Source organism: Aythya fuligula, chromosome 9 (genome assembly GCF_009819795.1).
Source record: "Aythya fuligula isolate bAytFul2 chromosome 9, bAytFul2.pri, whole genome shotgun sequence".
NCBI lineage: Eukaryota > Metazoa > Chordata > Aves > Anseriformes > Anatidae > Aythya > Aythya fuligula.
Window position 1 is genome coordinate 17,358,471 of NC_045567.1, and position 24,683 is coordinate 17,383,153.

At 64.9% G+C, this 24,683-nt stretch overlaps 1 protein-coding gene across 2 annotated transcripts; it reads right to left on the reverse strand.

Annotated features, from left to right (window-relative positions):
- Positions 1 to 10,333: 10,333 nt before the first annotated feature.
- EPHB3 (EPH receptor B3) lies at positions 10,334 to 22,964 on the reverse strand. Of its 2 annotated transcripts, none has more exons than XM_032193562.1 (15): positions 22,898 to 22,964; positions 21,936 to 22,608; positions 15,418 to 15,573; positions 14,990 to 15,325; positions 14,066 to 14,190; positions 13,782 to 13,950; positions 13,582 to 13,687; positions 13,152 to 13,204; positions 12,919 to 13,041; positions 12,570 to 12,817; positions 12,153 to 12,368; positions 11,924 to 12,073; positions 11,634 to 11,827; positions 11,331 to 11,486; positions 10,334 to 11,170 (listed from the first exon to the last, which is right to left on the reverse strand). In XM_032193562.1, the coding sequence occupies exons 1-15, from the start codon at positions 22,952 to 22,954 to the stop codon at positions 11,062 to 11,064; spliced, it is 2,871 nt and encodes a 956-aa protein (XP_032049453.1). In that variant the 5' UTR covers positions 22,955 to 22,964; the 3' UTR covers positions 10,334 to 11,061. The 2 variants fall into 2 exon arrangements, with proteins under 2 accessions (XP_032049453.1, XP_032049452.1); XM_032193561.1 differs by having other exon boundaries at positions 13,152 to 13,249.
- Between the last annotated feature and the right edge of the window lie 1,719 nt (positions 22,965 to 24,683).

Sequence of the window (24,683 nt, forward strand, 5' to 3'; positions counted from 1 at the left end):
GGAAAGGTGCTGCCCAGGAGCCAGCTGTGCCCCCTCCCCGGACCCTGATTATTTTTTTTTTTTGGTGGGGACGTGGCTGCGGGGAGCTGCTGAAATGCGTGGGGGTGCAGGCTTCGCCCTAAAAGTGGTGCTGGTGCTGGGGGGCAGGGGTCACCCCAAAAGGAGGGGCACGGGGAGGGAGCTGGGAGGCACCGAATTGGTGCCCGGGGAGAGCGGGTGCGCGCTGCTGGAGCCTGGGGGTGCAAACGGGGAGGAAAACAAGGGTGGGGGTGCAAAAATTGCACGCTCAGCGAGCATGGCAGCCCCCGGGGACCCTCGGTGTGTGTTGGGGGGACGGGGAGGGAGCAGGCCAGCAGCCTCCCCGTGGGACAGGCAGAGCCCCGGGGCTGGGGACGGGGACAGGGCACAGCTGCGGCTCTGGCACCGCTTTTGTCTGCGCGGCGAGGAGCGAGGCCGAGGCCCAGGCGGTCTAGGCTGAAAGGAGCCCGGGCGGGATGGAAATGAGCCCCCGGGGGTCCGCCCGGCACAAAGGCACCCGCTGGGGTGGGCCGAGACCTTCCCAGCCCCTCTCCACAATGTTTGCAAATACCGGAGGCCACTTCTTGCGGGGCCGCCGGCGGGGAGAGGACGAGGGGGGCTCCCACACGCCCCGACGCTGGGGATGGGGGCCCGGCGGTGGGTCCAGCTTTGCCCCAAAACCCCCTCTCCAAGCCCCCCGCGGCACCCAGCGTGGGCAGGGGCTGCCCCGGGGCTTTTGTTGGCAGCTCGGGGCGGCGGAGCCGGGGCAGCGGGGAGGAATGTTCCCCGCTCAAAGCCCACCACGCCGGGGCTGACAGCCCTGAAATCGGGCTGTCACTTCCCGTCTGGACAGCCCTTCACCTCCATTCGCCGTGCCTTGTTAGGCGCCCGGCGCCTTCAGCCAAGACAAACACAGCACTTAACCCTCAGGGGCCCGACAGCCCCTCCGGGCAGCACGGGGGCACGGGGACGTTAACGGGACGGGATGCCCCAGGGTGCCAGGACCCTTCCCAGGGGGGTTTTAGGCTCGCCGGCACCCCAGGACCCCCCCACCTTCCCTCCACAGCCCCCGAGGGCCACCCCAAACCTGCCCACCCGCGGGAAGGCACGCATGGGGGGCTCACAGCCATCCTGCAGACCCCCACGACCACCCCGAGACCCCTTCCCACCCCCCCACACACCCCCCGTGGGACACCCACCCCGCGGCCCTGGCCGCCGATGAAAGCGCGGAGCCTTTTCCTTGGACACAATTAAAAAGCCCGGGGTCCCAGCGCCTCGGCCCGCCGCAGTGTGTTAAATTAATGTAGCAGAAAAAATCATTATGCGGGGACACAGATGGAAGTGACCAAGCAGAAAATGCGATGTGCAGCGGCGGAGGACCCCTGTTACCCGTGTAAACACCGAGGGGAAGGACGGGTTTCCCAGCTGCGGGGCGAGGAGGTGACGGCAGCCTCCCCGGGGGGGTGCCCCCGGCATCGCCGCTGGGTGCTGGGGGGATCCCGGGTGGGCAGAGCCGATATAAGGCATCGGGGTGGGCACGAGGGGAGCGGGATGGGGGGGTTCCCGGTGAAGCTGGGTGCAGGGGAGCTGCGCCGTGCGTGTGGCCGGGTTCAGCTCGCAATTACCATGTCATTATGTGCCGGCACAGCCGTGCCTAACGGAGCAGAAAAGCGGCCCTGCCGGGCACCCGTGGGGAACGGGGGCCCCTCGGGGGCACCTGGCTACACGCGTGTGTGTGTGTGTGCATCCTCCCGGGGGGGGTGTGCGTGCCCCAAAGGCAGGGACCCCTCCGGGTGTGCTGAAATCTCTGCTGCCTTCGCGCCCCTGGGGACCCCAAGCCCCCCGGGGAAGCTGCCCAGGGAGGGGTTGTGCTCCCCAGGCGGATAAGCCCCGGGGCAGACAAAGCCTGGGGATGGCTGTAAGCTGCTCGGCAAACACAGGGGGCCCTGGGGCTGCAGTGGGACCTTGCGCAGCAGAAAACCCCAAATCTCAGGGCTGGAGGGTCCCCGTGCCCCGTGCGCACAGCGGCACGCACCCGGAGCGGCTTCAGGGGACATGTGGGTGCTGAGCTCTGGGGAAACCCCGGACCCGATGCCACCACGACAAAGCCACCCTCCTCCTCCTCCCACCAGGACCCACCTGCTGCTCCGAGGCCTCTCGGTTTGGCCCCACGTGTTTTATGGGGTCTGGGAGTCTTTTTTTTTTTATGGGGTCCTTTGCGCAGGAGCAGACGGGAAGCACCCCACGCACAGGGTGAAGCCCTCCCAGGGCAGCCTAACGCAGCCCTAATATCCCCCAGGTGCCCCCCCATGGCAGGAGGCCACCCCAAGGCCTAATTACGAGGCCTAATTACCCCCTGTGCTCGTTTGCAGGGAGCTCCCAGGTGCACCTTTGGGTGCATCCTGCTCGGGGCGCCGGCCGTGGGGATGCTGTGGGGCCACGGGGACGGCTGGGAGCTGCCTCCTGCCCCGGTGCCGGCGGGGTTATCGCTGCGGGGCCGTGCGGGATGATAACCAGAGCTCCCTCCTGTCAGCACAGCAGGGTGTGAGAGCGGGATGGGGACGGGGACGCTCCCTCAGACCCCGTTCTCCGCTTTGGGGACCTCCTGGGGATGGAGGGTCCCCAATCCCTGTTGCCCCCCTGCCCGGCTTTGTCTCTGCGGGGCCACGTTCCCACCCTCCAAACCTTCCCGAGGGCCCCTTCCCTCCCCGGGGCGCTGCTAATCCCCCCGAAACGGGCCGGGGGATTGTTGACCGAGCTGCCATATCCCTTGAACAAGCAAGCCCGGGCCCCACAGCTGCTGTGGGATTAAGAGCCACCCTTTCACTGCCGCACGGCCCCGGACCCGAGCTCCTGCTCTGGGGGCACCCACGGGGCTTTGTGCGGGGTCCTGGGCTGTACCCAAGCCCCCCACCCCAAAAGGAAGCAGGGAAACCCACAGCAGGAGGGCACGGGGGGATTAAACCCCACGGGGTGACAGGGAGCTGGGAGCCGCTGGCGTGGGCAGAGGCGAGGGCGAGGAGCAGCTCCCACGCTCTGGAATTGTGGGTCACCGGAATTAGATTAATTAGCTCATGCTAATGGTGCCTAATTAGCACCCGGCTGTGCTGATGCGGAGCCTGCATCGCCGAGCCGGGGCCGCCTGGGTTTTACCCACGGGCGGCGGTGCCAGGGGACAAGGAGCAGGGGGGTGGCCCTTGGGGACAGGGGACCTGCCAGCAGCTCGTGTCCCCCGGCTCTCTCGCTATCTCAAGAGCTCGCTCGGGGTCGGGGTGGACGTGTCCGCACGGAGAAGTGGCTGTCACTGGATGCCCGAGGGAGCAGGGAAATAACAGCAGGGGGTGGCCCCTGGAATGGGGTGCTGGGGGACACGGGGTGGCAGCAGGCAGGCGAGATTACGAACCTCCTTTTGACTCCACGTGAATCCTGGTGAAGTGTGCAGGGCAGGCAGCGTGTCCTCGGGGGTCCTGCAGGAGCTGGCAGAGGCGCTTGCCGTCTCCTTTTTTGGGGACAAATGACCCTGTCCTACCTCGCAGGGAGCCCGGGGTGCCAGCTGGGCAACTGGAGGGTCATGGGCTGGGAAGGGGAAAAAAACTCTTCCTTGTTCACAGCCCCAGGGCTGTCCCTGTCCCCGCTGTCCCTGCAGGGTGACACACGGCCTTTGCTGGGGACGGCACCTCGAGGAAGAGCCGCTGCAGGGGGGCATTCCCTGGGGGAGCCGTGGTTAGATCCTGCGCTCCCTGCCACCCCAGGGACCTCCTGCACCTTCCTAAATGGCACCCAGGGTCCCTGCCACCACCTGATCCCGGCCCCACAGGGCACAGAGGTCCCCGCCAGCCCCTGCTTTGGCATTTGGGGACGTTTGGGGGCCAGCCCCAGCCGGGCGAGGGGGTGGCGTGGGGCAGGCGCGCGGAGAAGGGTCCTTCAGAAACTGCAAACGCTGGCACAAGCTGTCCTGCCTTCAATGCGAGCGGCGAGTGTGAAGTTAAGAGATAAAGAGGGAATTAGGAGATAAAGTCTGCTTAATCCCAGCTGCTCTATGCAATTAAAATGAGCTTCACCCCGCTGTAATTGGATGGAAGCTGCCTGCCAGCGTCAGCGCGACCGGGAGCATGGCGCGAGCAGGCGCGGAGGATTCGCCGCGCCGAGCACGGAGACTTATCTCCCCGCCAGAAAAACCGAGAGGGCAGCGGCACGGGGAGCGGGAGTTAATGAGATGAAAGCGGAAAGCCTGACACAAAGGATTAGCTCCTGGCCGGCTCCGCTGCCGAAATCCCAAGGTTTCCTGGGAAGGCTTCCCTCGCATGGCAAGCGCCGTGGCCGCATCCTGCTCAGCGCAGCGAGGCTGGGCTCTCCTCGCCCCCTCCGGAGAGGCCCCTTGTTGGGGAGGGGGCTGCCCGGCCCCCAGCTGCTGCCCCAAGCCCCCTCCGGAGGTTTCCTGCGCAGGACCCTCCCTAATAACGTTTGCAGCTGCTGGTATTGAACCGAAATTAAAAAAAAATAAAAAAATAAAAAACAACACCCAAGTGCAGATTAAAAGGACACTGATGAAATGCCAGGAGAAGAATTACAGCCCTAATAAACCTCTGCCTCCTGACGGGGTTGGGGGGGGGGTTGGTTTACGAGGCCATTTAGACTTTGCAGTCAGAAAGGTGTAGGAAAGCCATAAAGGCCCCGTCACCTCACCCGTCCCCTGAACGCCGGACCACGGCCGCGGCCATAAATCCACCTGCTCACAGCCTGGCCGGGGGGCAGCAGGGCAGGGACCCCCTGAGCCTCTCACCCCCCGGCTGCCACCTTGGGAAAAGGAGAGCAGAGCAGCGAGGCCGGGGGCTGCACAGCTCAGGAGCGAGATAAGGGACGGGATTATCCGGGAGCAGGGGCTGGGGTGCGCACGGACGGGACCCCCGGGTGCGGGCGCAGCGCTGCGCATCTCCTGCCATGGGGACGTGGGGACACCACGGGCTCAGACGGCTGCTTGGGGGGCTGTCCCCGGGGGTTTTGTGCATCCCGGTGTGCTCCCCTCGGCCTCCCCATGCTTCCTGCAGCTGGATCAGGTCAGGGCTGCTGGCACGGAGCGGTGTTTGCTCCTGCCCCAGGCTCCACTCCTCCGCCGGCTCCTGCTTGTGCAAGACACGGCTGCAAACACCGACACCACGCAAGGAGCTTTTCCTCCTCTCCATCACAGCCCCTGCGGCCACAGGGCCACCCTGGGCCTGGGTTCCTGGCACTGCGGGCTGGGGACGGGGCTGGGGACGGGGCTGGGGACGGGGACGGGGCTGGCAGGTGGTTTCCAGCGCAGGCTGCCCGGCACAGCCTGAGTCACGGCGCGGGATGGGTCATGGTTTCAGCTGTGTCCTCCCGGGGCGCAGCCTTTGCTCCACGCCTGGGTGACGATGCTGGGGACAGCAGGACGGGGACAGGGGACACCTGCATGGAGAGGGGGCTGAGCCAAGCAGCGGGGCTGGCGTGGAGCCTGGCGTGGCACCCTGCCCTCGGGGGACAGGAGGGGTGGCAGGGGGGTGCTGGGGCCAGTTGGGGAGCCCCCCAGGCAGGCAGGCCCCCAGCGTCCCCATGGGGGGAGCAGGGTGGGAGCCCCTCTCCTCCCACTGTTTGCTGTGCACCGGCAGCCTCTCGCCTCCCTCCGCTGCCCCAATTTCGGGGGCATTCAGCCCTCGCCGCTTCCCACGCCGGCTCATTAGTGAGCTCCGAGCCAGGAAACCCGTTAAGGCACGGAGCGACCGCAGGCTGCGGGCGGCGGGGAGCCTGCGAGCGGGGAGCCGAGCCGAAACCCTCACGCAGAGGGGGAATTGCTGCTTTCCCCCTTCCCTTTGAACTCCGGCAGCCGCCTGGAGCTGCGGTTCCCCCGAGCACGGACCGGGGAGCCGGGGAGGCGGTGGGGAGCAGCGGGGAGCCTCACTCCCAGGAATCTCACTCATACACCGGGGCTGTTGGAGGGGTCACCAGGAACTGGGGGGTCGCTGGGCTCACGCTGGTGCCATCCCAGGGGAAACTGGGGGAGAGGGATCGCTGCCAGGGCCGGCAAGAGAAGGGCCAGCGGGGACGCGGAGCGTGCCGGGAGGTGCCCGCACGCCCCCGTGACTCAGCCCGCCCGGCGGAGGCAGAGGTGGGGTAGCGATACCGGTGCTAAAAAAAAACCCAGCGAAGCACGGGGAGAGGAAATTTCTCATTAGGCAGAAATGTGCCGCAGAACCTGTCTGACACCCGGGACTGCCCCACGGCCCCCGGCCGGGCACGGCGGTGATACTGGAGGGGCAGCGAGGAGGAGATCAAAGAGGAATGAGGGCAATAAAAGGGGCTCAGCAGCCCGTCGGGCTTCCGGCCGGGAAGGAGGAGTGGTGCGGGGAGCGGGGAAGCAATTTCCCCGTTTCCTCCCGGTGTCGCTTTGGGAGAAGCCGAAAGCAGAGGCGGGTGGCAGGAGGCAGGAGGAGCTGGGCGCAGGCATCGCCGCCCAGTGCGGGGCCAGTGAGCCACCAGGGCTGGGCTGGGGCTGATACCTGCTGAGCCAAGCCCCAAAAAGAGCCGTCCTCGCAGCGAGTGCAGCAGCCCGGTGTGACCAGCCCTACAAACCAGGCTGCACGAATTTCCCCCTGGTTTTCCCCCCAGACCGAGCCCTTCCCAAGGGGGTCGAAGGTTTCCTTCGATAACCCAAAGCTGCTTTTTTCCCCCCGGCCCAGCATGGTTCTGCTCCTCGAGGAGCCCCCGGGATGATGGACGCGGGTGCCTTCGCCCCGAGCCCTCCTTGCTGGCTGCGCGCTGCCAAAGGCGATGTCAGCTCCCAGGCATCCGGGGGGAGCCGCCTCCTGCGCCCTCCCCAAACCTCCCCGCAGCCCCTTTTTGGGAAGGTTTCCCCTCTGCGTGCCGTGCTGGGATGTCACCTGGGGGGGTTGTGGGGTTGTCCCCGATGTCCCCGTGATGCTCGGGCTCGTGGGGGGGGCGAGGACACGGCCCCGGTGTGGCTGTGGTGTGGTTGGGGCCGGGCACTGCGCCATGTGCCAGCACCCTGCTGGGTACCAAAGGAGTCTGGAAGGAAGGAGTGGGAAGAAAATGATTAAACCAACTTTTTTTTTTTTTTTATATAAATTGTAAAAAAAAAAAAAAAAAAAAAAAAAAGCCCTGGGAAAAAGCTGTGTAGGGTCCTGGCACACGAACAGAGTCTGTAAGTGGTCTTAAAAATTACCAATAAATAATCTTAACGGGAAACAGAAGGAGCAGAGCCGGGGCGCTCGTGGGTGTCTCGCTGCTCCCTGCGAGCATGGGAAAACACGCCGGGTCCCGGCCCCGTGCCTCTTGGGGACAGCCCTGGGCCGGGCCACGACGTGTCCCTGGCTGTGGCCACGAGGCGAGGACCCACCCGGCCCCCTGCACGCCTCATGGGCACCCTGCAGGATGCGGCCCCAGCTCGGCTTCCCATGGGGACAGCACTGGGGCTGTGGCACCATGGGGCCGTGCAGGATGCCCGGGCACCCGCGGCCCCCTGGATGGCGTCCTCCACGGGCCGAGCCGTGCCGAGCCGTGATCCCTTCCAGCTGCGCCGGCCCCAGGCAGCTGACGGGGCTGCTGGAGCGTCTCCCTGCCAAGTCACGGAGGTGTCAGCCAAGAGTTAGCAGCGAAAACGCCAAGAAGCCGGGCGAGCCGGCCAATCCATCCTAAATCTTCCTCCTCCTTTGCAGGGGAGAGGCTCGGGAGCTCGGGACCCAGCCCCGGCCGGGTGGCCCCGGCAGCTCGCTCCCCACGGCCAGGGGAAGGGCCCCGCTCCCGGGGCCACCAGCACCCGAACCGTGGTGGCCCCAGCCCCCAGCGCTATGGGGACAGGGCCTGGGTGTCCCCCCCGGTGTCCCCCCGGGTGTCCCCCCCGGCCCAGGCCCCTCCACCTGGGCTGCGCGTCCCCCTGCGCCGAGCCGTCTGGAAAGAGACGGTTCCCCCCTCCCCGAACTTTCCAGATCTCGGCAGAGCGGGAACAATCGGAGCCTTTGTCTTCCCTTAATCTCCTGGTTAGGAATTAAAAGGGGGGAGAAAAAAAAAAAAAAAAAATCCCAGCAGCACAAAAGGCTCTTTTGCACGGGCTGGGAGGGGGGAAGCGCAGGGCGCAGGCAGGGCTCGCCTCCCCCCCGCCCCGCTCCCCCAGGACCACCCCAGGCTCTCCCCGTCCCCACAGCCCCCCAAATCCCCCCGAGGCCTGCCCATGGGGGTGGTGGGGAGCAAATTGGGGGATGCTGGGGCTGGGCTTGCACCCCACTCTTACACACTCACACGTGTGCACACCCACCCACGTGCCCGCCCGGCGCAGAGCTCCCCGCCGCCCCGACCCCACAAGAACCACGCGGGCACCGCAGACCTCCATAAAATTCCTTAAATAATTTAATTGAAAAAAAAAAAAAAGTCTTTTTTTTTTTTTTTTTGTTAAAAAATATTTGTACAAACGCACGCTCGCATTAATTCCTGCTGCTGCTGCTTTTGTTTCTCCTCTCGCCGTCGAACGCACCGCTCCGCGTACGAGCCTGTAGAAAAAGGAAGGGGAAGGTATGGGGCAAAGCCCCCAGGAGCAAACCCTGCGGTGTGGGGGCTGAGGGAGACCTGGAGCTGGGGAAATGAGAAGGCAGAAGTGGTTTGTTGTGGGTTTGCTATTTAAAACGAGCAGAACTCCCCCAAAAAGCCAAGCCAAGCCAGGATCGAGCATCGTGGGGATGCTGCGGGGACCCCAGCCCTGCAGCACCAGGACCCCTATGGAGCCAGGCACCTGGGGGAAGGTCCCTACAGCAGGGACCCAAATGAGGCCCTGGAAACCCCAAGGGAAGGGGAACGGTGCAGGAGACCCCGGGCACCCCGCAGCAGAGGGGTGGTGGGATTCGGGGAGCCCCTTCCCCGTTGCTGCGCTGCGCGGGGCCCCGCCAGCCGCCCCCCCGCCTTGTTTGCTGTTCCTGCGCTGGGGAACGGGGTTAATGAGAAACCCAAGGGCGGGCGAGTTCCAAGGAAAAGGGGAAAAACAGCACCTGGCTCTGCCACCTCCAGCCGGGCAGGGGAGGACCCCGCGGGTTTTGGGGAGCTGGAGGCGCGTGGCCACCGAGAAGCCCCCCGAGATGTGCGAGCCCCCTGGGGATGGGGAACCCCGGGGACCCCATCGGTTTGGGGACCCCAGGGGTGTGGAGACCCCAGCCCTGCTCTCCCCATGGGAACACCCCAGGCTTTTCCCGTGCCGGGTGCCTTTGAAGTGGCGGTGCTCGCACCTGGCCGGGCGGCTGCCAGCTGTGGAGGCAGGTGGAGGTGACTCACGGAGGCCATCGCCTGGGAAAAGCCGGCTGGGCCACCCCGGGAAGGCTGGCCGTGGCCACGGGAGGGCTGTGGGGCTGGGGACGAGCCCCGGGGGACAAATCCTGGGGGTGTGCGGTGCTGCCAGCGAGCCTGGCTGCTCCCCGCTCGCTCTGGGGCAGAGAATGGCCCCGCTCCGTTTTCACTCACCGGCTGTTTTGGGTCCCAAATGTCGGGCTTGATGCGAGGAGGGGGTGGGAAAAACCATTACCAGCATCTCCTGCCGCACCAGATGGGGTTTCAGCGCCCGGCTCTGCCCCGGGACTCGTCACCTCCAACCCTTTGTGCCCCACCGGGGTGCGCGCCGCGTGTCCTCGGGCACTGCAGGGCTGGCACCGGGTCCGCGCCCGGCAGCGAGACAAATTGGGGAGCAAGGAGGGGGGGGGGGGGAGGTTAGGGCACAGAGCCAGCCCCCGGCAGCCCCCCGCGCTGGTGCAGCGAGAGCGACGGAGCCAAGGAAACGCCGTTAAAATTCTTATTGCCTTTATTCTGCCCATCGCCTCACACAGTCCTGCCGGCCAGCACACACGCACGCACGCACACACTCACGCACACTCACGCACGCTGGGAGTCTCTCCCTCAGCTTGGAGGAACCGGGCTGCAGTGAAGAGTCAGAGGAAGGTGAGTGAGTCTTTTGGCAGCAATCACAGCGTGTGTCAGGAGCGGGGGGGGGGGGGGGGGGCGGCCGCGCCGGCGGCACCCGCTCCTTCTGCATAAAACAGGAGGCTGGGGGGGGGGGAGGCCAGGCCCCCCCCCGTGTGGCGCAGCCCCCCCCGGGCCCCGCTCCCCGGCCCCCTCTCGCAGGAGCGCGGCTGCCGTGGGGCCGAGGGTCCCTGTGCAAACGTGCTGACGGCCTCACTCTGCAGTCCAGAGCCGGCCACGAGAACCAAGAGGGTAAGAGATGCGGAGCTGGGCACCTGGTCCCCCTCCCTCCCCTTTTCTGCTCCCACTTTTTTTTTTTTTTTTCTTTTTTAATATATCTCTCTATTTTTTTTTTTAATTTTTTTTTTTGTTTTTTTTTTGTTTTTTTGCCTAACTCCCTGCATAGTAAAATCTCACGGGGTTCGGGTTCTGGCGTGCAAAGCCAAGAAGAAAGGGAGCGAAGCCTTCCCTTCGGACACGTTCCAGTGCAGACCCTCGTGCGGAGGGGCCGCGAGATGGGGGGGGAGGAGAGAAGTGATTGTCTGGGGCCGGGCAGCCCCGTCCCTGGCGTCGTCTCCACGCCGCGGGGGCTCGGCCTCCCCCCGGCTGCCTCCATGCGGGGTCCGGGGTCGGGGAAGGTTTCGGACGCGTCTGACGGACTCAGCGGACGGGGTCAACAGTCTGCGGCCTCGGGGACGGGGGGACGGTGAGGACTTCGGGGCGGGGAGAACAGGGGGAAAAGAAATCCAAGAAGCAGAACAACTCTTCAAACCGATGAGCACCGAGACAGGGCGGGAAGCGGGATGTGCCATCTCCGTCCCATAATCCATCTTCAATATGAAGACTGCGTCGCTGCCTCGCCGCTCCAGGACACGGGACGAAAAGCCGGGCTCCCTCTCGGCACGGGTGCCTCCGATCCGGGGCAGGGCGGCCCGGCCCGGCCTGTCCCAGGCGAGCGTCCGAGGCAGAGGAGCGCCGCGGGAATGGGGGAATCGGGAAGCCGGGCTGCACCGCAAACTGAACCTGGTTGGCAGGTTCCCTCGGTCCGTTCCAATGCAGAGTCCCCTGCGGTCAAACCTGAACCGGGAGCGTCTGGTTCATCTGCAGCCTCATGTCCTGAATGCTGCTCAGGATCTTCTTCTGGTGCCCTGCTAGCGTCACCCCTATCCTCAGCAGGTCTCTGCAAAGAGAGGGTGAAGATTCAGCGACCTGGCAGGTCTGGATGCCAATTCCCAGAGCTTAACCCCCTTAGGGACTCACTCCCCCACCCCAAATCTGCCCTCTGCAGCTGGGTGCCGCAGAGGCGAGGGCCCACGCAGCCCCCCGAAGCAGTGACTTACTCCGCCGTCATCTGTGCCACCAGGTCGAAGGAGGCAAAGCCGGCATTGACGAAGTTCTCCTTGTACCGTCCCATTTTGATGGCGTCCAGCCAGTCTCCCACGGTGGTGAAGGTGGTGTAATCCGGCACAGTGCGGTCCAGGAGCGGCTGGGAGACGCTGCGGGGCGAGAGAGCCACGGGTCACCGGGGGGGGAGAAGAGGGACGCCGAGTTGTCCCCGGCAGCAGGGACCTCTCTCGTCCCTGCTCTCCCAACGCCTCCAGTCCCAGCCACCTGTGTTCCCCGGGATCTGGGACCCCACTGACCCAGACTGGACGCTGGCGATGACCTTCAGGCTGGCGGCGTTGCGGATCAGCTTGTCCAGCGTGTTGACGATCTGTGCAAATTTGGGCCGCAGGTTGCGGTCCCGCACCCAGCAGTCCAGCATCAGCTGGTGCAGCGCCGTGGGGCAGTCCATGGGGGGAGGCAGGCGGTAATCCTGCTCCACCGCGTTGATCACCTGCGGGGAGACGCGCACGGGAGGCGGGCTGTGAGCCCCTCTCGGATCCCTGCCGGGCACCCCCAGCTCCCCCCCAGCTCCCCGATGGGCACTTACGTCCTGGTTGGACATGTCCCAGTAGGGTCGCTCCCCGTAGGACATCACTTCCCACATGACGATGCCGTAGCTCCACACGTCGCTGGCCGAGGTGAACTTGCGGTAGGCGATGGCCTCAGGAGCCGTCCATCTGATCGGGATCTTGCCCCCCTGCACGGGCAGACAGCTCCCTTAGTTAGCACGTACCTCGTGCGGCCCCACAGCCTCCCCCAAGCATCCCACCCCGTACCAGGGAGCTGGTGTAGGTGGGGTCGGCCGGGTCGTCCTCCAAGAAGCGGGAGAGCCCGAAGTCGGACACTTTGCAGACCAAGTTGCTGTTGACCAGGATGTTGCGGGCAGCCAGGTCGCGGTGCACGTAGTTCATCTCCGAGAGGTACTTCATGCCGGCCGCGATGCCTCGCAGCATCCCCACCAGCTGGATGACCGTGAACTGCCCGTCGTTCAGCTACCCGGGGAGAGAACAGAGGGGTTTTCAACACCCCAAACGGGCTGGGGGTGGATCCCCGTATGCTACCTATCCTGCCTAGGGTCATCCCTCTTCCCCAGGATGCAATTTATCCCCGGAGATGCCACCACGACAACGCAGAGGGATGGAGAAGGGGAGCTCGGGGCTGGCACCCCACAGCACGAGGCAGGAGATGCTCACCCGGAGGAAGGAGTCGAGCGCGCAGTTCTCCATGAACTCGGTGATGATCATGACGGGGCGGCTCTTGGTCACCACGCCCTCCAGGTGGATGATGTTGGGGTGGTCGAACTGCCCCATGATGCTGGCCTCGCTGAGGAAATCGCGCCGCTGCCGCTCCGTGTAGCCCACCTTCAGCGTCTTGATGGCCACGAAGATCTCGCGGCGGCCGGGCAGCTTCAGGCGCCCGCGGCACACCTCGCCGAACTCCCCTGCGGGTGGGAAGGGGACGAGGGGGCAGCAGGGTGAGCCGGGGGACCAGGGGACCGGCGGTGCTCTCAGCAGCCTCTGTGCCCAGCCCCGGGGGACTTGCCTGCTCCGATGACCTCCTCGATTTTGACGCAGGAGATGTCGATCTCTTTGGCAAACTCCCGGACTGCTTCGTTGGGGTCCTCGTAAGTGAAGGGGTCAATGTAGACCTTCATCCCCGGGGTGACTGCAAGGGCAGAGGGCTCGTCACAGGGAGGGACACCACCCGGGTGACGTGCCACGCCAGCCTGGCACGGCACGGGACAGGCAGAGCCCACGTGCTGGGCTGCCACTCACCGTACTGCTGCAGCTTCTCCGTGTACTCGGGATCTGTGCTGTTGCGCTGCTTCCTGCCCAAAGGAGACGAGAGGAGGTGTTCAGTAACCATCCCTTTCCTGATGGGGCAAAGACACGTGCTGCCAGCTTCCAAATCCCGGCACAGGCAACCGAAGCCAGAGAGCTTCCCCTCCGGCAGCCCGCGAGCAGAGCGACCTCTGCCTGAGGTGCGGTGGGAGAAGAGAGCCCAGCAGTGCTGGGAGAGGGCAGCAGGAGCCCGGGCAGAGCCCAGAGCTGGTGCTGGGAGGCAGAGACACACGGTCCTCCTGTGGGACCCCCGTGCAGCAGGTCCAGTCCTTCGCTGCGTGACTGGAGCTGCTGGAGCTCTGCCTGCAGGCGTGAGCAACCCCCAAAGCCGGCTCTGCAGCCCTGCTCCCTGCAAGGCCAGTACCTGAAGCAGACGATAGCGATGACGACCACGACGATGACGAAGAGCAGCCCCGCAGTGGCCGAGCCCACGATCAGAGGCAGCTCCTGGAAAGTCTTCCCGGTGGAGCCTGGGGGAGGGAGAGGCAGGAATCAGAGTCAGGCTGGGGAGGGAGCAGGTTTTGGGGGCTGGGGGGCAGGAGGCAGCCCTGTCCCGGTACCTACCGTCCTCTGCAGTCGTCTGGAACTCGGTGGGGAGGCTGTAGCGGCCGTACCCAGCCACCGTGCGTGCCCGCACCTGCACCATGTACCGGGCGTTGGCCTTCAGCCCGTCCAGCCTCACCGAGTTCTTCTGGCTGGTGACAGTGTTGGCAATGCCATCGCTCTGGCCTTGCTGCAAGGGAGGCACGGGGGTGTCACCGCTGCGTTCTGGCCCCCCTGTTGCTGCTCCCCTTCCCCAGACGCCAGCCAGAAGGGGCAGGGGGAAGGAGCGGCCGCTCTGCTTTTACCTTCTCGGAGTACTTGATCTCGTAGTCGAGAATGATGCCGTTGGGTCTCTCCGGGGGAGTCCACGACAGCGTCATGCTGTTCCCCGTGCTGCTGTGCAGGTGCATGGTGGGCACGGCAGATGGGGCTGGGAAAAGAGGGGGAGAGGAATGAGGCTGTGCCGGCACCGGCACCCGCTCGGCAGTGCTGCAGCCAGGCCCACCCTGCCTGCCCTCAGCATCTCTGCAGCCCCAGCGAGCCCTCCTGTGCCCAGCTACGTCCTCCCCCATCCCTGATCAGCACGGCTCCTCTCTGATAACCCCAGCCAAAAGGCACCGAAAAGCTTCGGGACTGTCTCTGGAAGGAGATGTGGTCTCAGCGCCTTGCAGCCAAGGCGATAAGGGAGCGAGGGACGCTCAGAGATGGCAGCAAGGTGACACATCACCCCCTGCCTCGCTGCCAACTGGTCCGGGGAAGGGCCCTGGCAGCCCAAACCAAGGCTCCTTCCCCTCTTCCCCTTGCCAGGAGCTGCCCGCCCCACCCCACCGGTGAGACCCGTGAAATCAGATCAGAGCGCGGCGGCTGGAGATTACCAGCAGCACGCTGGAGCCGGGCCAGGGCGGGAGGAAGGAGGGATGGCAGAGCAGCCGGCTGCCTGCGAAGGTTGGGGCTGGTGCTGAGCCTTCCCAGGCCCACAGGGGAGAAATCTCATTTCCTTCCTCCTCCCTTCGCAGCAGGCGCAACATCTCTGGGGTGGGTCTGGGAGCTCCAGAGAGCTCTCCGCAGCATCTGCCAAGCCTGCCCTTCCCCGCCTGCACGCGCTCTGATCTCATCCCCTCCAGGGACGCACGTTCCAGCGGAGAGGAGAATTCACCCAGGGGATTAGAGAGAGGCAGGAGAGGAGAGCCGGCAGCACGAGGCACTGCAGCTCCAGCGGCGACACTGACCCGCCTGGTTGGTGGTGATGTTGACGGAGGCGAAGTGCGGAGGGAAGGGGCTCTTGCTGGAGATGCCGTTCACCGCCTGGACCTCGAAGGTGTACTGGGTGTGGGCCATCAGGTTGCTGATGTAGATGCGGCGCTCGGTGAGGCCCAGCTGGCGCGGCACGAACTCCACGTTGTCGTCGCAGCGCGTGCAGAGGCGCCGCTCCACGCTGCACTTCTTGCAGATGACGTTGTAGAGCAGGTCGTCCCGCCCGCCCGCGTCCTGCGGCTCGCTCCACTCCAGCACCAGCGACGTCTCGTTCACGTTGGAGATGACGCTGCGGGGAGCCGACGGCACGCCTGGAGACATAAAGGGGGGGTCAGGGACGGCTGCTGCCGCGTGCCCCCCGCCCCGTACCCGGCTCGCCTCCCCGTTCCCCGGTGGGGCTCACTGGTGCAGGCGCTGTCGGCGGGGTCCGTGTCGGCGCGGAAGAAGCCGGTGCGGCACGTGCAGACCGTCGCTGCTCCCGAGGTCGTGCGGCTGTTGGGCGGGCAGGGGGAGCAGGGCCCCTCGCCCTGCTTGGATTTGAAGGTTCCCGGGCCGCAGGCTGCAGGAAGGGAAAGCAAATCGGTGTGAATGAAGGGCACCCACCGCAGGACCCTCTACGAGCCACCCACGAGCCTTTCCTACGCTGCTACAAGCTGGGGGCAAACCCTGCTGCTGCCTGCACGCCTCGCCTGCTCGTCCCTCCTCGCACAGGGACCGTGTCCAGGGGATGCTTTCCCAGGCTCACAGCGATCTCTGCGAGCCCAGGCTCATTGCAGGCCCCTTCTCCGAGCTCACTGCAGGTCCCGAGCCCACCGGGAGGGCAGGGAGCCGTGTCCCGGCCCCTCAGGATGAACAGGGCTGCTACGGGGAGCTGATACTGTCTGGAGCCAGCACAGCCGAGCTTGCTCAGGTCATAAATGGTGCCCAGGGACCCCCTGGCACAGGCACAGCTTTCCCCGTGCAGGAACACCCACCCCACACCCACCCCGCTTTGTTTCCTCTCCCCATTTCCCAAGGATGGGCTCTGCCACGCGCTGCTCCCCCTTCCCCAGCTGGCTGCCGTGCCCAGCACCCCAACCCTGCCTGGGCAGCCCCCTCTAAGCCCCCCCAGCCCCAAACACGGCCCCTCTGCCCCACGCCTCCACCTTGGCCACTCCAGCCACTTCTCAGCCCGCGGCGGTGGCACCCCGAGGCCGGCTCCAGCGGCGTGTGGGGAGCGAGACGAACGCATTCCTGCGGGCTGGCACCGCCAGCCTCCTGCCCCATGAAGGATCCGGGAGCCTGGATGCAGCCCCGCTCACTCCGCGGGCACTCAGCCCTAACGAGGGGCACGTGAAGGGATTAGTGGCACTCCAGCCGAGACGAGTAGCATCGGGAAACCGCCCCCGCCTCCACACCGCCTCGTTTATCGCAGCCCTGCAACACCACAGCCTGAAACCAGGCCAGCACGGGGCCTGCCTCCACAGCCACGGGGTCTGCTCTGCACCGAGACCCCCCCTCTGCTCTGGCATTGCCCCCGTTTGGCCGGCACGGCACCCAGGGCACGTAGCCCTGCTGGCAGCCCTGTCCCCAAAGCGGCACCTCCTGCCCCGTGCCTGCCGGGTGACATCAGCCACAAACAAGAGGAGTTGCTTCACCTCGAGGCTTCTCCCGACACAGCGGAGGTTTCCTGGCAGCCCCACGCGGTGTTTGGGGCTCTCCTGCTGCCGGACACCGTGGGGACAGGGGCTGGAAGCCCCCAGGAGGCTCCTGCTTGGGGCTGCCTGCACGGCTCAGCTCCCGCAGCTCCCTGACCTGAGCTCCCCCAGCCTTTGGGAATTTAAGTTTAGCCCGTCCTGAGTGTGCAGATAACGCCGCTGCACTCCTCTGCTGGCGATGGAGAAGGAGCCAGGGCTCGTGTCCCCTCTGCCTGACAGGCTGGGACGCAGAGGGCAGCTGCCCAAAGGTGCCGGAGCAGCCTCAGCACGCACAGACCCACCCCAGCCGCAGTCCCAGGCAGTTAAAACTGGGTGGATGCAGATTCACACATAAGGAACCAGATTGCTGAGGAATGAGGGATGACTGAAACCTCTTGGACAGGAACACTCTGGGCTCCGAGAGCTGCCAAACATGCTTGGGTTATGGACAGGAGCCCAGATCCATCAGGGACAAACCCCCCCCTCCTGAAATAATGGGCTTCTTGCGGGGGATGAAACCGGAGCCACCAGCGTTTGCGTGAAGCCGGGGAGCCCGAGCCTCAGCCGGGGAGGGCGAGCTGTGCCTTCCTCTCTGCCTCCTCCTCCTCCTCCTCCTCTCCTCGCCCCGGCTCCTGCGCCAAGGGAACAAAAAGCCACCGTGGGAGCTCAGGGCAACACAGAGACGACACAGAGCAAGAGGTGAAGGCGGCTGCACGGCACCCTCGCTGCCACCCCGGCCAAGGAGGGGGCACAGCTCTGCCCCCACCCCGATTTTGGGCGAGGAAGAGCAGGAGAGGCACCGAGGCCCAGCTGCGCCGTGGCGCTGAGGCATCCAGCTCCGTTTAATAAATCAGAGCGTAAAGACCTCGGTGGCAGCGTGACAGCTCTCAGCCACATTTGAAGGCTGTAACCGAGCTGAAAGCTGATCCCAGGTCCCCGGCGGATAAGCCGCTGTGTCATCTCTGCTCTGCAAGAAGCTGCCCGCGCAGCCAGCGCCGAGGGAACCCGGCATCACCAGAGCAGGAGCGCGACCGCAGCCCCGGCCGGGCAGCCGGGCTCCCCTCTCCCCCTCCCTGAGCTTTTCCTGGTAAAAAAATAAATAAATAAAATCAAACAACCATCCCCAGCCTCTGCACACAGATGGCATCGCCCGGCTCCGGGCTGCGGTCACCTCCGGGGAGAAGGTGACAGGGGCTGACAGGCGCAGGACAGCAGGTCGGGGAACCGAGGCGGAGCGCACAGGAGGGAGACGCAGCCCGGAGTGACAGCCGGGGATGAAGGGCTGCAGCGGGTATTTATGGGGACACGGGGGACACCCTTCCACACCTACCCCACCCCAGAGAAGGAAGCCCAAAGGAGGGAGCTGCAAGACACCAAAATGAAGCCATCGGCGCAGCATCAGGGTGCCGTGACTCGCCCCGCATGCAGTCATCGGTTACGGGATGTGGGCAAGCGGCCCCGAACCTGGCACAGCGAGCAGCCCCAAAACCTGGTGCCCCCTCCCCATGGGGACGCGAGGCACCAGCCCTGCTTTGCTCCAGCTCCCAGCAGCGAGGGAAAACTGCCCCGAGTTACCCTGGTTGAGGGCTCGGTGCTTTTCTACCCACGCGATGCTGTTCCAGCAGCACCTTTCTGGCCGTTTCCCTCCCCGTAGGACCGGAGCAGAAAGCCTCACTCGAGTCGAGATAAATTAAACTGATCACATCCCTTTGTCCGGCAACCCTGTAATTTCTTCCAAGGCAGCAATCAGGTTTGCCTGGGCTGATCTGTGCGTTGTGAACCTTCCCTGCTCACTCCCTTCGCGCTTTCGTAAGCGGCTGCAGATGGATTAGAGCCACGCGAGCAGCAGCCCAGCTCCAGCCGAGGCGGCAACTCTCCTTCCGAGCCTCTTTGAAAAGGCACTTGATTTTTTTTTTTTTTTATTTTTTTTTCTCCAAATCACCCTTTGGGTGGAAATATTTTAGACGAGCGCAGTCCAAACGCCAACGGAGCGAAGTCGAAGGGCTGAGGAAGGGAAGAGCCCCTCGGGGTTCGAACAGTGGCATCCGAGTAACGGGCAGGAAACCAAAAAATTCTTTTTTTTTTTTTTTTAAGGGAAAAAATTCCAAGAAGCGCCGCTGCCTCTCGAGCCGCGGCGGGTCAGCACGCAGGACGGCAGAGGCAGATTTCCTCGACCGTGTTACAAGCGAGCCATTGTGGAGCTGCCCGGCTCCGAAGCGCCCAGCTCCAGCGCTGCCGCGCCGCCTTTGATCTGTAATCCCGGCCAATTAATAGAAGGCAGTTTCACTTCCTGGTTTTCGTGCAGCAACCCCGTGTTGCAATGCAAAGCTGCAAACAGTTGGCAAGGGGACTGCTGGCTTGGCATTTTTTTTTTTTTTTTTTAATTCACGGTGATGTTTCCATTAGTCACTGATTGCAAGGAAAAGGTATTTTTACAAAAGCCACGTTTTGGCCCCAGCCTGACCTGCTATCGCCTGCTGGCGGCACCCAAACACGCAGCGCCGGCCCCCAGCGCCTCCGCTGGGGGGAACCCAAAGGAAACGGCTTTGAGAGGAGCCCGGCGCCGTGCACGGGCTCTGTGGGACTGGGTTTTCAGCCTTAGTCTGGATTTTCACCAGCCCTGAGGCAGCGGGCAGTGCCAGGGAGCCCCACGGGGGTGCCGTGCGGGGGGCTCACTGGTAGCACAGGAGGAAGGCAGCAGCCGGCTCCCAAACCCTTTGGTGTCGGGGTTTGGTGGCGTTGCATGGCCGTGCACCCCGGCACGGCCCCGATTTGGGGCGCAGCTCCCAAATGGGGTGCGGGGCGTGCGCGCCCAGCAGCGTTTTCGGGGAGGTGCCGGCGGCCGACCTGTTCTGCGCTCCCACGACGGGCACTGAGCTCACTGCTCACGGGGGAATCCTGACACCTGCCTGCATGAGGCGGGGAGCTCCTCACCAGCAAAAATCCGGCGTGATTTGGGTCGTCATGGAGCGAGGCCCCAGACGGGTGGGATGGCAGCGTGGCCCCCGGGCCCCCCGCCCCGGCCAGGAGCTCGCTCGTCTCCGCGCCGCAAGCGCTGCCTCCGCGCATCTCCGTGGCGGGGAGCGTGTGGGAAGCAGCACAACCCCCAGAAGGGCCGCGTGCTAATTAAATAAAGATAATGAGGCTGAGAATGAGATGCCAAATCAATGCTGTGGCAACTTCTGAGCAGAGCGCCAGATACCAGCCTTGCATATCGCATTACAAAGCGTGCCAAAGAAACTGCCTTCAGCCGGGCGGGATGAGCCCTCGGCTCCCGAGGGACCGGGATCCGAGCTGCATTGTAACAGGTCTGAATGCGAAGTCTAATCCTGGCGCTGGATGGAGATAAATAGGAGGAGGAGGAGGAGGAGGAGATCTTCAAAGGCCACGGCAAAGTCTGGGGAAAGGGGGAGATTTACAACAGGGCTTATCCCATCGAAGCGGTAACGCAGCATTGTTATTTATTAAAATGCCATCTGGCACCTCGCGGCGCTCTTCACCCGCACGCCCGGGAGAGCTCCACAAAGCCGGGGGGCAGCGCCCCGTGTCCCCCCCCCCGGGCAGGATGGGGACCGTGCCCCCCGGTGCTGTGACACGGCCCCTGCCTGCCGGGGTTATGGGGTCGGGCTCCGTCCCGCTCCCCGTGCGCACCAGCCCCTGGCGGGGGCATTCCTGCGGGGCGAGCTGCAGCAGCGCGGGGAGGGGGAAGAGCAGAAAGGCGGCGAGGAGGCAGCCAACAAAGAGCAGAAAATGGAGCTGGGTTCTCCGAGCCCTTCCTCAGCTGTTTCCACTTAGAGCACACGATCATATGGCGGAAAATCTGATCGTACGAGCGCGGCGCGACTTTCCCAGAGCAACGTGGAGACACCGTTCCTACCCAGCGAAGGGTGGATGGGGACGTGCCCGTAGGGCTCAGCGCACCTTCCCCACGCGGGGAGAGAAGCTGAGGCTCGGGGGAGAAAATAAAGGTGCTGCCCATGGGCTGGAGGATGGAGGAAGGAGGAGGCGTGCTCGCGGTGCTGGGAGAGGCGCAGCGCCGGGCTCTGCTCCTCCTGGGGGGAGCAGGGAGGGGACACGGCCCCGGGCTCTGCGGTGATGCCCTGAATGTCACCCGGGGAGCCCTACAGCCCTGCCCCGAGCTGCTGCCCCGAGCTGAAGCTGCTCTTCTGGATGCCTCGCTTGTGAGCGCAGTGGCTGTGGGCATGGCTTGGGCTAGAGCATCGCCTCTGCGGAGCCTCTGCTGCCCTCCCCAAGCAGGGAACCACTAATGCTGGCATGGAAAAGCTGTCACCTCGAGCCCAAGCCCCTCTAGATGCAGGGAAACAGCCCTCAGCCCTTGGTCTGCAACATCTCCCAGCCCAAGCGACACGGAAAGCGGCTCCCCAGGAGCGGGGACCCCAGCGCACAGCATGGCAGGAGCTGTGCTGGGACCAGCGGAGGCTCTGCTCTCCAGCAGCAGCCCGGCCAGCCGCTCGGGTCATGTATACATCCCGCATCCCAGCGCCCCTGCCAAGAGCAGAGGGCTGGCGCCAAGGATCCCGTCATCGGCGAGCACGAGGCACCCAGCCTGGGGGCCCACCGCTCCCCGCGCAATGCCTCCAGCCCTGGGGAGCAGCGAGCATCCCTCCTGCTGCCCAAACCACCCTCGGGCATCACCCTGCGTGCTGCAGGCAGCTCCCGAGGACAAAACCACCCCGAGCAAGCCCAACATCCACCCAGGCAGATTTTTCCTTTGCAACATCCCCCACACGGGACAAAACAGCAACGCCAGCCCCCGAACCTCCGATGCCAAATCTCCGCGGGCAGGATGCTCTCCCCTTTCCCTCTGAGGAGCTGCGGGAGCTCACGTTCTCTGCCTGTTTCCCTACACAGCTTGCTGGAAGCCTGCAGTGCTGGCAGGGCGCTCGCCTCTCCCACAGCTCGCCCAGCGGGGCCCCGCTCGCCGCCGGGGTTCCTGAATGCCTCCGCACCGGCAGCGTGAAATCACGCCTGCTGGGAACAGCCCGGCCATCAGCACCTCGGTGTGCTGCGGCAGGGAGGGAGCGGAGCCCTCGGTCACAACAAGTGCAGCAATCCTCTGAGACACCTCCACAGCACCGCAGTGACCCCTGCTTCATGCTCAACAAACTCCAAGCCTCCAAAACCAGACCTCGCTCAGCGCAGACCTGCCTCCTCCATTGGCGCACGCGTACGAACGCAACAGAAGGGCCAAGGCGGAGCGCTTCCCCCACCACCGTGCGCTCACCTTGGCACTGGGTGTCCTTCATGGTCGGCTCGTAGCCAGCAGCACACGTGCAGGCTCCCACGGGCACCATCCACTCGCCGTCGCCGTTGCAGTACAGCTTGAGGGGGACGGACACCTCCACCGCGTTGGGGATGCAGGTGCCCGGAGCGATGACCAGAGACGTGGGCTCAGCCCCCGTTAACGTCTCCGGGAAGATGGCAAAGCCAGCGATGGTGTTGGAGCATTTCTTGTAGAAAGCCCGCACGGAGATGAGGGACATGCAGGCCCCCAGGTCCTGGAAGGCCAGGTAAAAGCCGTTCTTGGAGAGGGGCCCAAAGCTGCGCACCTTGGTGTTCACGCGGCCCGACTCCAGCTTGGAGAAGCTCTCGTCCGGGGCAATTGTATCCACTTTGATATAGGGGTTCTCCATCCAGAAAGGGCTGCTCGCCGAGGCAGAATCCGTATCCGACTCGTAATAGAAGAGGTTGAAGGTCTCTTTGCAGGAGCCGGGGATGTTGGGGATGCTGTTGCAGTCCCGCACGGTGAACTTGAGCTCCACGTAGACGCGCTGGACGTCCTGGCGCTGGATGAACTTGGTGCGCAGCCAGTTGTTCTGGTTGGCCTCCCGCACGTTGCACACCTGGTACGTGCGGATGGGGTTCATGGCCTCGTCGTAGCCGCTCACCTCTTCCCACTGCAAGAGGGAGGCAGCGTGTCAGACCGCCAGCCGGGGACACGGGGCGAAGGGCACGGGGCAGGGGAGCAGCTAACGGGGGGCAGCGCCTGTCCCAGCCCTTCGGGGCCACCGGGGTGCCAAGGGATCGTGGCGTACCCGTGCGTGGAGTCAGCGTGGGGCCACGCGTGCGTAATCCCACCAGGCAGGGGGTGCACGGGAGGGGAGGGTGAAGGCACGGGGGAGCGACCCCGACCCCCCCAGGGCCGTGCCCTGTGGCACCGGGGACCAGGTCCGGCTCCAGACTTACCCCCGTCTCCGGATGGGTTGTCCACGCCAACTCCGAGGTCACCCACTTCGTGTCCATCAGGGTCTCTGGAGGGAGAGGGAGGAAGGAGAGAAGTAATTAGAGCTGAAGGCCAAGATTCGAGGGGGGAAAAAATAAAAAATAATAATAAAAAAAAAAAACAACAACAACAAAAAACGCAGGAGGAGTGGGGGAAGAAAGGAGCTGACATTTCTGCGGAAAACAGCGACTTGGGGGGTGAGACGTGGTGGGAGGAGGGGGAGCGGCACAGACAGGCTCCAGATTTCTGCTCTGCTGTCAGGAGCACAGGAAGAGCGAGGCGTCCCCGCGGAGGTGCAGGGCGAGGGGCGGCCAGGTGGCACGGGGACAGGACAGGCTGCCATCCCCGGCCCCTCCCCGGCCGCCGAGCCCCCCACCTCCCCGGCCCCCCGTCCGCGCCCTCCCCCTGCGCTTTGGCAGGGCTCGTATTTACTGTGGCTGGGGTTGAAAGGGCCCGTTCCCATGACAGGGCGGTGCGGGCCAGGCAGGTTTATCCAGAGGAGGAGGGACTGGCAGGCTGCTCTCCCAGAGACGCCCCACATCACTCATTTTACAAGAGGGGAGAAGAATTTGACCGTCTGGCCAACATTCCTGGAGCAGACTACAAGACAAACCACCCCGACAGCATTCCCCAAACAGCCCCAGCCCCAGCCTTGGGGGAGCGAGACGCTTGTCTGGGAAGAGCTGCAATTGCAGGCAGCTGTCGCTAATCCCAGGCAGAGCCGCGCGGCTCCGAGCTGAGCACCGGGCACAAAAACGGGGGGGAAAAAACCCAATGACAGGGAACCACGCCGTGCCGGGGGCTGCTGCTGATGGTCCCCTGCCTGCTTCACCACCCTGCTGCATCCGGGGCGGGACGGGGTCCTGCCCTGCCGTGGGATGCTGGCTCTGCTACCCTGCACCCAGGATGGCCCCGTGGGTTTTTCGGCACCCTTGGGGTCCTCTCGTGCCCGTGGGGAGCCTGAGGTGAAGGGGCTGCAAGCACCAGGGAAAGCCCCAAGCTGGGTAAAGCTTTTTTTCCCCCCTCTGCCCCTACAGACCCTGCTCAGAGGGTATCCAGCAGGACCAGCTCCAAAACCTCTCCCCTCCCTTTGCACCCCAACCCCGAGGGCTGTCCGTCTGTCCGTCCCTCACCCCTTCTGCCCCGGAGATGAAGGGCACGGAGCCACAGCTCCCCGAGCACGGCTCGCTGCCGGCAGCCGGGCACAGTCATCCCGGGCGCCGTGGCTCAGCCCCGGGAGCCAAGGGGCAATTTCAGCCTCTTTCCTTCCACCTCAGGAAAAGCACCGGCTGACCCAGCCAAGGAGGAAGCGCGGAGGAGGAAGGAAACGTTCGCACATTACAGGGTTTCAGATGAAGCCCTGCTGGAGGTAAACACCTTCCTTCCCAGTCCCACCCCGGGGACAGCAGCCAGCGCCGCCTGGCCTGGCACCCACGGACATGCCAGGAGCTGGCACGCAGCCCTGAAGCAGCGGGGCAGGGGACACGAGTGCCACCGCGGCACGGACACACAAGGCCCCCTGGGGACACACAAGGCCCCTCGGGGACACACAGGCTCTCCACCCCACTCTTTGCCCAGATCAGAGGGGCAGCCACAGAGCCAGGCAAGCTGCCACGCTCCCCGGAGCCCCCGTGCCGTGCCGAGGTGGCCACGGTGGCTCCTGGTGAGGGCAGCCCACGCAGGGGACGGGAGAGGGGGCTGCGGAGCGGGGCCACCCGCACCTCTCCGAGGCACGGCCCCGCGCGCCAG

Bases quoted from the DNA above. Each gene is read 5' to 3' on its own strand.
- EPHB3 (XM_032193561.1), bottom strand. From the start codon at position 22,954: ATGGACACGAAGTGGGTGACCTCGGAGTTGGCGTGGACAACCCATCCG. The intron at 13,688-13,781 runs GTAGGTACCGGG...TCCCTCCCCCAG, and splicing joins CCAGACGACTGCAGAGGACG to GCTCCACCGGGAAGACTTTC. The intron at 11,171-11,330 runs GTAAGTCACTGC...CTCTCTTTGCAG, and splicing joins GTGGCACAGATGACGGCGGA to AGACCTGCTGAGGATAGGGG.